This window comes from Eleutherodactylus coqui, chromosome 3 (genome assembly GCF_035609145.1).
Source record: "Eleutherodactylus coqui strain aEleCoq1 chromosome 3, aEleCoq1.hap1, whole genome shotgun sequence".
Lineage (NCBI taxonomy): Eukaryota > Metazoa > Chordata > Amphibia > Anura > Eleutherodactylidae > Eleutherodactylus > Eleutherodactylus coqui.
In genome coordinates this window covers 315,228,648-315,242,519 of record NC_089839.1, presented here as the reverse complement: position 1 = coordinate 315,242,519, position 13,872 = coordinate 315,228,648, and the positions used below count along the sequence as shown (strand labels likewise).

General features: G+C 59.2%; 1 protein-coding gene across 1 annotated transcript in view; it reads left to right on the top strand.

Annotated features, from left to right (window-relative positions):
• Positions 1–12,809, top strand: part of ERI3 (ERI1 exoribonuclease family member 3) — a 292,819-nt gene extending 280,010 nt beyond the window's left edge. The window contains exon 8 of the mRNA XM_066597996.1: positions 10,351–12,809. Within this exon, the coding sequence (XP_066454093.1) occupies positions 10,351–10,433 (83 nt within the window). The 3' untranslated portion in view covers positions 10,434–12,809. The remainder of the gene's footprint in view (positions 1–10,350) is intronic.
• The last annotated feature ends 1,063 nt before the right edge of the window (positions 12,810–13,872 follow it).

The window sequence follows — 13,872 nt, the reverse complement described above, 5'->3', positions numbered from 1 at the left end:
CGCTCCCTGCCACCCGATATCTGTAGAAAGTGCCGCGGTCGTCTCATCTACGGGCCCCGTGTAAAAGCCGCGCTCCCTGCCGCCCGATATATGTACAGGTGCCGCGGTCGTCTCATCTACGGGCCCCGTGTAAGAGCCGCGCTCCCTGCCACCCGATATATGTACAGGTGCCGCGGTCGTCTCGTCTACGGGCCCCGTGTAAGAGCCGCACTCCCTGCCACCTGATATATGTACAGGTGCCGCGGTCGTCTCATCTACGGGCCCCGTGTATGAGCCGCGCTCCCTGCCACCCGATATCTGTAGAAGGTGCCGCGGTTGTCTTATCTGCGGGCCCCGTGTATGAGCTGCACTCCCTGCCATCCGTTATCTGTAGAAGGTGCCGCGGTCGTCTCGTCTACGGGCCCCGTGTAAAAGCTGCGCTCCCTGCCCCCCGCTATATATACAGGTGCCGCGGTCGTCTCATCTACGGGGCCCGTGTAAGAGCCGCGCTCCCTGCCACCCGATATATGTACAGGTGCTGCGGTCGTCTCGTCTACGGGCCCCGTGTAAGAGCCGCACTCCCTGCCACCTGATATATGTACAGGTGCCGCGGTCGTCTCATTTACGGGCCCCGTGTAAAAGCCGCACTCCCTGCCACCTGATATATGTAGAAGGTGCCGCGGTCGTCTCAACTACGGGCCCCGTGTAAGAGCCGCGCTCCCTGCCCCCCCCGCCCCCCCCCCCCCCGCTATATGTAGAAGGTGCCGCGGTCGTCTCATCTACGGGCCCCATGTAGGAGCTGCGCTCCCTGCCACCCGATATATGTAGAAGGTGCCGCGGTCGTCTCATCTACGGGCCCCGTGTAAGAGCCGCGCTCCCTGCCGCCTGATATCTGTAGAAGGTGCCGCGGTCGTCTCGTCTACGGGCCCCGTGTAAGAGCCACACTCCCTGCCGCCCGATATATGTAGAAGGTGCCGCTGTCGTCTCATCTATGGGCCCCGTGTAAGAGCCGCACTCCCTGCCGCCTGGTACCTGTAGAAGGTGCCGCGGTTGTCTTATCTACGGGCCCCGTGTAAGAGCCGCACTCCCTGCCGCCCAATATATGTAGAAGGTGCCGCGGTCGTCTCATCTATGGGCCCCGTGTAAGAGCCGCGATCCCTGCCGCCCGATATATGTAGAAGGTGCCGCGGTTGTGTCATCTACGGGCCCCGTGTAAGAGCTGCGCTCCCTGCCGCCCGATATATGTAGAAGGTGCCGCGGTCGTCTCATCTACGGGCCCCGTGTAAGAGCCGCGCTCCCTGCCGCCCGATATATGTAGAAGGTGCCGCGGTTGTGTCATCTACCGGCCCCGTGTAAGAGCTGCGCTCCCTGCCGCCCGATATATGTAGAAGGTGCCGCGGTTGTGTCATCTACGGGCCCCGTGTAAGAGCCGCGCTCCCTCCCACCTGGTATCTGTAGAAAGTGCCGCGGTCGTCTCATCTACGGGCCCCGTGTAAGAGCCGCGCTCCCTGCCGCCCGATATATGTAGAAGGTGCCGCGGTCGTCTCATCTACGGGCCCCGTGTAAGAGCTGCGCTCCCTGCCGCCCGATATATGTAGAAGGTGCCGTGGTCGTCTCATCTACGGGCCCCGTGTAAGAGCCGCGCTCCCTGCCGCCCGATATATGTACAGGTGCCGCGGTCGTCTCATCTACGGGCCCCGTGTAAGAGCCGCGCTCCCTGCCGCCCGATATCTGTAGAAGGTGCCGCGGTCGTCTCATCTACGGGCCCCGTGTAAGAGCCGCGCTCCCTGCCGCCTGATATCTGTAGAAGGTGCCGCGGTCGTCTCATCTACGGGCCCCGTGTAAGAGCCGCGCTCCCTGCCGCCCGATATCTGTAGAAGGTGCCGCGGTCGTCTCATCTACGGGCCCCGTGTAAGAGCCGCGCTCCCTGCCGCCTGATATCTGTAGAAGGTGCCGCGGTCGTCTCATCTACGGGCCCCGTGTAAGAGCCGCGCTCCCTGCCCCCCCCCCCCCCCCCCCGCTATATATACAGGTGCCGCGGTCGTCTCGTCTACGGGCCCCGTGTAAGAGCCACACTCCCTGCCGCCCGATATATGTAGAAGGTGCCGCTGTCGTCTCATCTATGGGCCCCGTGTAAGAGCCGCGCTCCCTGCCACCTGGTATCTGTAGAAGGTGCCGCGGTCGTCTCGTCTACGGGCCCCGTGTAAGAGCCACACTCCCTGCCGCCCGATATATGTAGAAGGTGCCGCTGTCGTCTCATCTATGGGCCCCGTGTAAGAGCCGCGCTCCCTGCCACCTGGTATCTGTAGAAGGTGCCGTGGTCGTCTCATCTACGGGCCCCGTGTAAGAGCCGCGCTCCCTGCCGCCCGATATATGTAGAAGGTGCCGCGGTCGTCTCATCTACGGGCACCGTGTAAGAGCCGCGCTCCCTGCCGCCCGATATATGTACAGGTGCCGCGGTCGTCTCATCTATGGGCCCCGTGTAAGAGCCGCGCTCCCTGCCGCCCGATATATGTAGAAGGTGCCGCGGTCGTCTCATCTACGGGCCCCGTGTAAGAGCTGCGCTCCCTGCCGCCCGATATATGTAGAAGGTGCCGTGGTCGTCTCGTCTACGGGCCCCGTGTAAGAGCCACACTCCCTGCCGCCCGATATATGTAGAAGGTGCCGCTGTCGTCTCATCTATGGGCCCCGTGTAAGAGCCGCGCTCCCTGCCGCCTGATATCTGTAGAAGGTGCCGCGGTCGTCTCCTCTACGGGCCCCGTGTAAGAGCCGCGCTCCCTGCCGCCCGATATCTGTAGAAGGTGCCGCGGTCGTCTCATCTACGGGCCCCGTGTAAGAGCCGCACTCCCTGCCGCCCGATATCTGTAGAAGGTGCCGCGGTCGTCTCATCTACGGGCCCCGTGTAAGAGCCGCACTCCCTGCCGCCCGATATATGTACAGGTGCCGCGGTCGTCTCATCTATGGGCCCCGTGTAAGAGCCGCGCTCCCTGCCGCCCGATATATGTAGAAGGTGCCGCGGTCGTCTCATCTACGGGCCCCGTGTAAGAGCTGCGCTCCCTGCCGCCCGATATATGTAGAAGGTGCCGTGGTCGTCTCGTCTACGGGCCCCGTGTAAGAGCCACACTCCCTGCCGCCCGATATATGTAGAAGGTGCCGCTGTCGTCTCATCTATGGGCCCCGTGTAAGAGCCGCGCTCCCTGCCGCCTGATATCTGTAGAAGGTGCCGCGGTCGTCTCCTCTACGGGCCCCGTGTAAGAGCCGCGCTCCCTGCCGCCCGATATCTGTAGAAGGTGCCGCGGTCGTCTCATCTACGGGCCCCGTGTAAGAGCCGCGTTCCCTGCCCCCCCCGCTATATATACAGGTGCCGCGGTCGTCTCATCTACGGGCCCCATGTAGGAGCCGCGCTCCCTGCCACCCGATTTATGTAGAAGGTGCCGCGGTCGTCTCGTCTACGGGCCCCGTGTAAGAGCCACACTCCCTGCCGCCCGATATATGTAGAAGGTGCCGCTGTCGTCTCATCTATGGGCCCCGTGTAAGAGCCGCGCTCCCTGCCACCTGGTATCTGTAGAAAGTGCCGTGGTCGTCTCATCTACGGGCCCCATGTAGGAGCCGCGCTCCCTGCCACCCGATATATGTACAGGTGCCGCTGTCGTCTCATCTACGGGCCCCGTGTAAGAGCCGCGCTCCCTGCCACCCGATATATGTACAGGTGCCGCGGTCATCTCATCTACGGGCCCCGTGTAAGAGCCGCGCTCCCTGCCCCCGATATATGTAGAAGGTGCCACGGTCGTCTCGTCTACGGGCCCCGTGTAAGAGCCGCGCTCCCTGCCGCCCGATATCTGTAGAAGGTGCCGCGGTCGTCTCATCTATGGGCCCCGTGTAAGAGCCGCGCTCCCTGCCGCCCGATATATGTAGAAGGTGCCGCGGTTGTGTCATCTACGGGCCCCGTGTAAGAGCTGCGCTCTCTGCCGCCCGATATATGTACAGGTGCCGCGGTCATCTCATCTACGGGCCCCGTGTAAGAGCTGCGCTCTCTGCCGCCCGATATATGTACAGGTGCCGCGGTCGTCTCATCTACGGGCCCCGTGTAGGAGCCGCGCTCCCTGCCGCCTGTGATTGGCAAGAATGAACGCCGCACAATTCTTGCAGTTTCCCCCGGGATGGGAGCGGTGGCGACCCCTGCGCTCAGTCGTGGCCATTTAAAGGGGCAGTTTGGCTCATCTCTGTATCTTATTGCCTTCCTACCCCTTTAATATGGGATGACGGTGTTAATGCCGCGCAGCGTCATCACGGAGACCCAGCAGTCCCTTCCTGGGACGCCCCGACGCCTGCGCTCCCCTCCGTCTGCAGCGCCGGAGCCGCGGAGACAGTGAAATATGGCGGCAATTAGCCCGGATACAGTTCAATTATGATAAACAGCGCGCGCCCCTTTATACTGTGATTAAGAGGCCGGCGTGATAGAGAGACCTAATTCCACATTATTACGGCCCGGGCCTGATTATAACGCGCTCGGCGGCTCTACGGGAGGAGATGGATGTCAAGTCTTCTTTATCATTTACACATCACTAGGAATACGGCCGTCCTTCCAGCGCACATCCATCCTCATTCCGCGCGCTGCCCCTCCCCCCGTACCAGGGCACTGCCACATGGAAGTTGGCAAAGTCACCCTTACGGTAACAGCTTGATAAATGGCCGCGGCGTAATGAAATGGAGACATCAAGGCGCGGGGGCGAGGAAGAAAAAGCGTTAATCCGACACGACGCAGCTGTCCCACGACGGAAGGGAGAAGGAAGAAGGATGGCCGTCCCCGCCGTGTGCTGTCAAGGGAGAAATTACACATTTACTTTTGCTTTTTCTTAAGGAGACGCTCCTCATAGATCAAATCCGGATTTACAAGCCAATTTCCAACATGAAATATAGACGGCAGGAATCAATTTAACATCGCCTGCCCCCCCATCTATTAACCCCTCAGCCGCAGGAGGCTTTAAGGAGTTTAGTTCCTAAATGGGGGGCGTCTACAAAGCGCTTCGTGGAGGCGGGTGGCGGGCCGCAGGCAGATAGCAATCAGATGAGGATCGCAGAGCTGACGCTTCATACAGGCCGCAGCTACATGGAGCAGGACATCCGCAACGGTCACACCACCGGCCACGAGGATGGAACTTCAGGGGACTGTGGAACCTGCAGCAGATAGTAACTCCGCCGCGCGTCAAGGGATTCTTCAGGCTTCCTATACAAACTACACCCTCCAAATAATGGGGGAGATTCATGGGAGAGCCGACTCAGCATATTTCTGGGGTGCCTTTACACGGAGTGTGCATTTACAAGCCAAGTGGAGGAGGTTGACCCCTCAGTGAGGTTTAGGTCCGTCCGCAGGAACCACTTCCCAGCCCGGATGTAACCTCAATGCCTGATGCAGATTTGGACAGCGAATTTCCACCTTTCGTAGTACGAGATGAAGAGGCGCGCAGCGTCCGGCGTCCGTCCAACACCAGCCTTACTGCAGAGTAGTTCAAATCCCATCGGGGGGGGAAAGGTTTGGCGCGCTTCGAGTTGCCGGGTCGTTCCGCAGCCGGTCTGTTAAACATATTTTACAGCGTTTTGAGGCGTTTTTAGCGCCCCCGTCACGGTCATACCCGCGGTGGGTATGAAGAAGTGCGCTGAACGCACAGAAATAGGACATTAGAAACGCCTCGATTAAACGCTCGTCTGAGAAGCCGCATCGAAATGAATGGAGTCTCAGTGCAGCTGTAAAAACCGTGTGTGCGAGCGGCCTCAGCCATAGCCCGCTAACAACCACAAGATGGCCGATAAGGCGGCACGCAGGAAACACGAGAAAGTACCGGATGCACTAACGAGCGGACGATGAGACCGGACCTGTTGTTCTCGCCCAGCGGCGCTCGTTCGCCATAAAAAATATCCAGACCGTTTCACATTGTGTTTACGGTACTAATCACCGCCCCCAAGTAGGCGGGCCTCCCGTTCACCACATCTAGACACGCCCACATGCAGATAAAACCGTGAAGAATCGGCCGATGTGTACAAGCGCACGGAGTCAGCTGATTGCTGGGGACCCAGGCGGGAGGTGCCTGCTGGTCTAGCGGTGGCCGCAGCTCTTGTTTTGTCCCGCTGAGCATCCAGACCTGCCGGGTCGTCTTATTCATCCTGAAGACGTTCGGGGCGAGAACAGTCCTAATACGTAAACAGGAACGCCTTTTAAAAAACTTTTGTTCACTTTCCCATTTTGGTTTTTAAAAACGCACTTAGTATCTTCACGTCCGTAACGAGCGCAAACGCTGCGACAAAAACGGGCTGAAATACTTATTTTGTTCACTTTGGATCTCAAAAAGTAATAAAAGTGATCAGAAGAGCCGTAATTACCCCAAGATGGTGCCGACAAACCCTACAGCCCATCACACAAACCGCACGAGGAGCCGCGGCTGCGGGAAACCGAGAAACATCGCGGGAAGCAGCGCGCCAAAAACAGCAATTGGAGAAAAGGTTTATTGTGGAAAAACCTAAAAAATACAGATATATAAATATAATCCTGCAGGACGAGCGCCGGAAAACAACACACAGGGAAAAAAAGGGGTAATAGTACTACATTGTATGAACCCACAAAACCAGAGAGCGCCCCTCATCCGGCCGCGCAGAGAGCGCCCCTCATCCGGCCGCGCAGAGAGCACCCCTCATCCGGCCTCGCAGAGAGCGCCCCTCATCCGGCCGCGCAGAGAGCTCCCCTCATCCGGCCGCACAGAGAGCGCCCCTCATCCGGCCGCGCAGAGAGCGTCATCCATCCGGCCGCGCAGAGAGCTCCCCTCATCCGGCCGCGCAGAGAGCGCCCCTCATCCGGCCGCGCAGAGAGCGCCCCTCATCCGGCCGCGCAGAGAGCGCCCCTCATCCGGCCGCGCAGAGAGCTCCCCTCATCCGGCCGCGCAGAGAGCGCCCCTCATCCGGCCGCGCAAAGAGCGCCCCTCATCCGGCCGCGCAGAGAGCGTCATCCATCCGGCCGCGCAGAGAGCGTCATCCATCCGGCCGCACAGAGAGCGCCCCTCATCCGGCCGCGCAGAGAGCTCCCCTCATCCGGCCACGAAGAGAGCGCCCCTCATCCGGCCGCGCAGAGAGCGCCCCTCATCCGGCCGCGCAGAGAGCGTCATCCATCCGGCCGCGCAAAGAGCGCCCCTCATCCGGCCGCGCAGAGAGCGCCCCTCATCCGGCCGCGCAGAGAGCGTCATCCATCCGGCCGCGCAAAGAGCGCCCCTCATCCGGCCGCGCAGAGAGCGCCCCTCATCCGGCCGCGCAGAGAGCGTCATCCATCCGGCCGCGCAAAGAGCGCCCCTCATCCGGCCGCGCAGAGAGCGCCCCTCATCCGGCCGCGCAGAGAGCGTCATCCATCCGGCCGCACAAAGAGCGCCCCTCATCCGGCCGCGCAGAGAGCGCCCCTCATCCGGCCGCGCAGAGAGCGTCATCCATCCGGCCGCGCAAAGAGCGCCCCTCATCCGGCCGCGCAGAGAGCGTCATCCATCCGGCCGCGCAAAGAGCGCCCCTCATCCGGCCGCGCAGAGAGCGCCCCTCATCCGGCCGCGCAGAGAGCGCCCCTCATCCGGCCGCGCAGAGAGCGCCCCTCATCCGGCCGCGCAGAGAGCGCCCCTCATCCGGCCGCGCAGAGAGCGTCATCCATCCGGCCGCGCAAAGAGCGCCCCTCATCCGGCCGCGCAGAGAGCGCCCCTCATCCGGCCGCGCAGAGAGCGCCCCTCATCCGGCCGCGCAGAGAGCTCCCCTCATCCGGCCGCGCAGAGGGCGCCCCTCATCCGGCCGCGCAGAGACCTCCCCTCATCCGCCCGCGCAGAGAGCGCCCCTCATTGGCCGCACAGAGAAAGTGGAGATAAAAATCGCAGTGTCTTGAGGACCAGAATCACTGCATCACTAAGGGGTTAATGTCATTTAGGGTACATTGGGGCTCCCTCTGAGGAGCGTCTCTCGCGGTGTCTCTCCCTCGCGGCGAGCACAAATCCCCGTGCGTGTAATATGCGCCCAGCAGGTCGCGCTCTTTTTTGCGTGCTGAAAGTCATTTAAAGTTTATTTCTGCATATAAAGCGTGTAAAACCCACGAGCGCAAAACCGGCGGTGTGAAAGTCACCCATTTTCATGTTTGTGCAAAGATGTGCAATTTATTTTTTATTCCACAAAGTGGCGTAAAGCTTCCATAGCGCCCGCGACTGTTAATGCCGCTTCGCAAGTCCCACCAGTAATGTGAACGGGGTTGTCCAGGGTTCGAAAAACATGGCCGCTTTCTATCAAGCACAGCGCCACCCATATCTGTGGGTCATGTCTGGTATTGCAGCTCAGCTACCATTCACTTTAACGGTGCTGAGCTGCAATACCACACTCAGCCTATGGCCAGGGGTGGCGCTGCCATTACTTGAAGGGTAACAGTAGGGCGGTTTCACGCAGGCCGATTTAATTTTGCGCACAGTTTTAAATGGGTTCGTTCTCATTGCAGCGCGCCTCATGTCCGAGCGCTCAGGGGGGGAAGGGGGTGCGAACCTGAGAGCTGGGGGGAGGGACACAGCGGGGACTAAATAGGCTAAATAGCTTCTAACTCGGGGTGCGGCTGCGTCCTGCGCCCAGGTGAACGGTCCCTAATTCGGGGTGCGGCTGCGTCCTGCGCCCAGGTGAACGGTCCCTAACTCGGGGTGCGGCTGCGTCCTGCGCCCAGGTGAACGGTCCCTAACTCGGGGTACGGCTGCGTCCTGCGCCCAGGTGAACGGTCCCTAACTCGGGGTGCGGCTGCGTCCTGCGCCCAGGTGAACGGTCCCTAACTCGGGGTGCGGCTGCGTCCTGCGCCCAGGTGAACAGTCCCTAACTCGGGGTGCGGCTGCGTCCTGCGCCCAGGTGAACGGTCCCTAACTCGGGGTGCGGCTGCGTCCTGCGCCCAGGTGAACGGTCCCTAACTCGGGGTGCGGCTGCGTCCTGCGCCCAGGTGAACGGTCCCTAACTCGGGGTGCGGCTGCGTCCTGCGCCCAGGTGAACGGTCCCTAACTCGGGGTGCGGCTGCGTCCTGCGCCCAGGTGAACGGTCCCTAACTCGGGGTGCGGCTGCGTCCTGCGCCCAGGTGAACGGTCCCTAACTTGGGGTGCGGCTGCGTCCTGCGCCCAGGTGAACTGTCCCTAACTCGGGGTGCGGCTGCGCCCTGCGCCCAGGTGAACGGTCCCTAACTCGGGGTGCGGCTGCGTCCTGCGCCCAGGTGAACGGTCCCTAACTCGGGGTGCGGCTGCGTCCTGCGCCCAGGTGAACAGTCCCTAACTCGGGGTGCGGCTGCGTCCTGCGCCCAGGTGAACAGTCCCTAACTCGGGGTGCGGCTGCGTCCTGCGCCCAGGTGAACGGTCAGCTTGAAAAACGCAGGTTTGCGAGTGCGACGTTGGGACAAGTTTCGGTCTAACTGTAATCGCTGCTCACGTCCCGCTCGCCCTGGAGAAGGGTTTGCAGTTTCTTGATGTCACTCGCTTTTAGCTGATTAGTTTTGGGTTTGTTAAAGGGGTTGTCCGATTACAAACTATGGCCGTCCTCAAGATAAGTCATTAGTAGTAGATTGGTGAGGATTTGTAGCCCAGGACCCCCGCTGATCAGCTGCTCACCAGGCTGGGGCACTCCAGTACTGAACAGAATTTTGCACCAAGCAGACAGCTCCGTTCCCAGTGCAGTGGCCAGGCTTGGTATTGCAGGCATTAAAATGAATGGGAGTTTGCCTGCAATACCAAGCCTGGCCACTGCAGTGGGGACGGGGCTGTCTGCTGACTGCATAACATAAGTCAGTGCAGGAACATACTGCCCTAGCTGCTGATGGGCAGGAGACTCCCACCAATCTACTATTGTCGACTTAGGGCTTAGACACACAATGGTGGCGGGTCTCATCCTGACTAGCGGGATCCTCGTGTGTAATGCGGCCTGCGGGAATAGACTTCTTCACACTTGCTGCAATAACGCGGAGTTTGAATAGTCAAAAACAATCTCTGGTTCGTGCGCGAATGCGTTCGGCAGCGGCGGCGGTATCTGTGCGGACGCCGCCCTTGTCCTGAGTGTAGGCCACCTGGACAATCCCTTTAAGGGGCATCCATCTGCTTCACCTACGGACGGCGGTGTGTCCCGTCTAACCGCCATATGCGCATACGATGCTCTGAGTCTGGGGCTGGAGACCGGCGGTCAGACGGGACACGCCGCAGTCCGTATGGGACTGGCACGGAGCTGTAGGGGGCGCTCCTACTTACATATCGCCGATCCCTTGCAGATGGGATATGCGGGGTGCCGCAGTGGCGGCCATGTTGGTTGCCGCCGTCTCGCCTTCCACTGACGCGTTTCTTCTTCTCTCCACAGATGACTGCAGGAACATCGCTAACATCATGAAGACCCTCGCTCACCGAGGCTTCATCTTCAAGCAAACCTCCAGGCGCATCTGATGTAGTCGGGGGAGTCGGGCTGCAGGGTGGGAGCCCGCGGGGGCCGGAGGCTGCATGTAGCTCTTCCCTTACGGCGTCCGACCAGATACAGGACATTGGGCGGAGGACGACGCGTTGTTACGACCTCCGGCGCCAGAGCCATCGCTGTATATACGAGTCCACCACAAAGATCTGTTACACTCCATCCCCCCATCATCCGCAGGTGACTACAACCCCCATCATCCGCACAGCCCAAGGAAGACGACCATTTACAGTAGATGAAATGTTGAAGACTGGAGAAGGCGGAGCCAATAATGGCGCCTGCGTATTATAAGACGCTCCCCCCAACGGCATGAAGGAATGTGACTGACAGCGAGCGCACAGATATCACCAACCGGGTGGGTGGAGCCCACGCCTCGGATCGCCGTCGCCCCAACGCCTCGGATCGCCGTCGCCCCAACGCCTCGGATCGCCGTCGCGCTACTTCTCCTTTAAGGAGATTTTATGTTAAAAAAAAAAAAATTGTAGAAAAGGAAAATCTGCCAACTCCGAATACATTTTGTGTAAGATCTCTGCTTGTTGTCAATGAATGCCATCGTGTCAGTTTCACCTGATACTTCTCACAGCTGAGGGCTTGTTACAATGTATCATGGTACAGCCTGGACTTCAGGACAAGATGAGGATGTATTCAGCTCACAATTAACTTCACTGATACATTGTAACGGACCCTCAGAGAGATTCCGTACACTGACAGCAAGCAGAATCCTTTAACATGATGAGGAATGAAAACCAATGAGAAAGCTGCAGAATGTCCGACGGATGGAGCTTCATTTACATACGGCGCCGTATGCGGCTGCGGTTACCGTGGGGGAGGAGTCTCGTTGGGCCAGAACCCCTCCGGAGGAGGAGGCGATTGACCCCTGCGGGAGGATCAGCGACTTCCCAAACAACGGCTCTTGGGGCTCATTCACACGGACATATTTGCGCTGCATACTACTGAAACGCCATCGATTCGCATCGCGGTATTCAGACCTAAAACCGCGGAACGTCCTATTTGGTGCCTCTTATGGATCGTAATCGGCCCTTAAAGCAACAGTGGCGCAAAAATACGCATGAAATCGGCGCGGTTTTCTCGCACGCATAAAAAACACAAAACCCAGGAAACCGCCGCGGATTTCACAGACTAAACCAACTGCGCCGGAACTACGGATTACCATCGCGCTCCACAGGCGTTCGTCAACGAATAACGGTCCATCCCCTGGAAAGAGCGAATCTGCCGGCTGTCCTCGTGTGCAGGCGCTCCCCCGGACCACCCCCACACGCTGACCTGTGCTGCTCTTTAAAGGGCCGGTACCGCAGGAGACGCCGCGGATATTTCTGCATTCCTTCAGGCCTCGTTTCCACCTCTAACCGGATAATCGGCGTTCTTGCGCGGAGAAGGAGCGGCGTCACCCAAAACGGGGGTTGTAGTCGGGGAAAGGACGCCTTTTTAAAGGGCCAGGCGCCTATTTCCGTTCCTAGTAAGGTAGTTGTTGACTCGGTACACGAGGGCGGCGGCGCACCACAGGCGTCGTGTATAAATACCGTAAACCTGGAAGATAAAGTGGCGCGGTCCCGGCTCCTGGCCGTCGTCTCTGGGCGCACAAAGTTGCCAGACAGCGATAAAAAAATATACGTTTTTAGCTTTTCTTATTTTTCCCCTAAATTGCGAACATCCTGACAGAGATCCCCGGCGCCCTCCCTGCAGGACGGTCGGAATATTCGTGATCGAGTTACGGGAAAATAGCGCAACCGAATGCCGGAGAATGTGTTGAATTGGCGAGAGCGCCAACAGTGTTTTGCCCCTTTAATTGGCATCCTGTGCCCAAAAGTAAAACTGTCAGCGCCGCAGTCTCGTCTTCCGTCAGAATCTTCTCTGCAGCCCCCCCCGGTGGCGCCATTACTGGTTGCGCCTCTTGTTACACGGTGCTTTGCAACTCCCAATTAGCACATCTGCAGCGATACATCCCTCTTCCCCATAATGCTGCGCAACTGGGCAGACCGGCCAATCAGGGCTCCCGGAAAGCTGCTGATGAACCTCTTTGGAGCCAACATGGCGGCGAGCGGTGTCTACGGTTCTTCGCGTCATTCTGTGTCCGGTGTTACAGGTTTTCATCTCAGTCCAAACGTTTCATCCTATTTCCCTGGAAGAGGCTGCAGAAGGTTTGATGCCGGCCCTTCCTCCGTGACCGTTCATTCATCATTAGCCTCCTGCCCCTCGCTGAGACCCCTGATCCGTACGCAGCGTCACGGCGTAGCGCTGCGATACAAGAGCGTCCGGACACGGTTACATCACATGCATGGCGGAGGTCATGTGAGGAATACTAAATGAACAAAAATAAAAAGAAGTGAAATTCATGAGTATCCTGGTGATTACTGCGCTGCGGGGGAGGGGCGGGCGCGTCCGGAGGGGAGGAGCGCAAGACTCAACGTACATAGCCATAGAAACACCAGACGAGCGCCATAATCGTGCAATGCACTCCTCAGTCAGTGACTAATCCACATTTTATTGAAAATGGGTGTGGCTAAGGAAGCGCCATGTGACCCCTCCCCCAACAAGGCCGCATCCCCCCGGACTCTAGGAACAGACTCAGGACTCTTACAATGTATCAGACACACTACAGGAAGTGCGCTGCGGATACACGGACGGCCGACCTCCGTAACAGCGCCGATACAGCGATTATTGGACATCTATCCAATAATCCAGATTCGGAGGCCGCTGCCAGCGTTCATCCCCCGCCCGGGCGCTGGCGGGTGCCCCTGAGCAGACATCCACCCCTGACCCCTCTCATGCAGACGGGAGCCATTAATAGAGAGCCGCGGCGCCCGTTTACTGCCGCGTGGAGACATGTTAAGGTTAGACCGCACACAGCTGATCGCTGCACCCGATATTGTCAGACAACTCGAATCGCACAGAACACGAACGGATACGCTTCGGCACACTGCGTTGGCGCTATGAACGAGGCTGACTTGCGTGCGTCTGTGCATTCCGCAGTGCTCTACCTCTTTTGCGCAGTGCGTGCTGATCTGCGCAGACGGGTCCCCACTTTGCTTTGAATGGCCTTCTTAGCCTAATTCTGTTTTTCACGGAATTGCGCTTTTCTATTCGCGTTGCCCGCGCCCCACAGACTTCTCTGGGGACCTTTTGGTGCACAAAATACGAAAATGAGAGCGAACCCGGTGATATCAGTGGGTTCTGTTCTCGCTGGATGGCGCTGCCCGTCTGGAGGGCCCTGGGTGGCATTTAGACAGATGACTTCCCGTACCATTCTGTGTCACGAGAAGCTCTGACGTCACGCGAGAGAAGAGCCGTATATCGCATGTGCTGCAGGAACGATGGATGGAGGAGAACCGCAGCGCCGCCGCCCTTTGTGCCGCGCTGTTAAATCGCCCTTTCTTCCCTATAGGAGCAGAAAAAAAA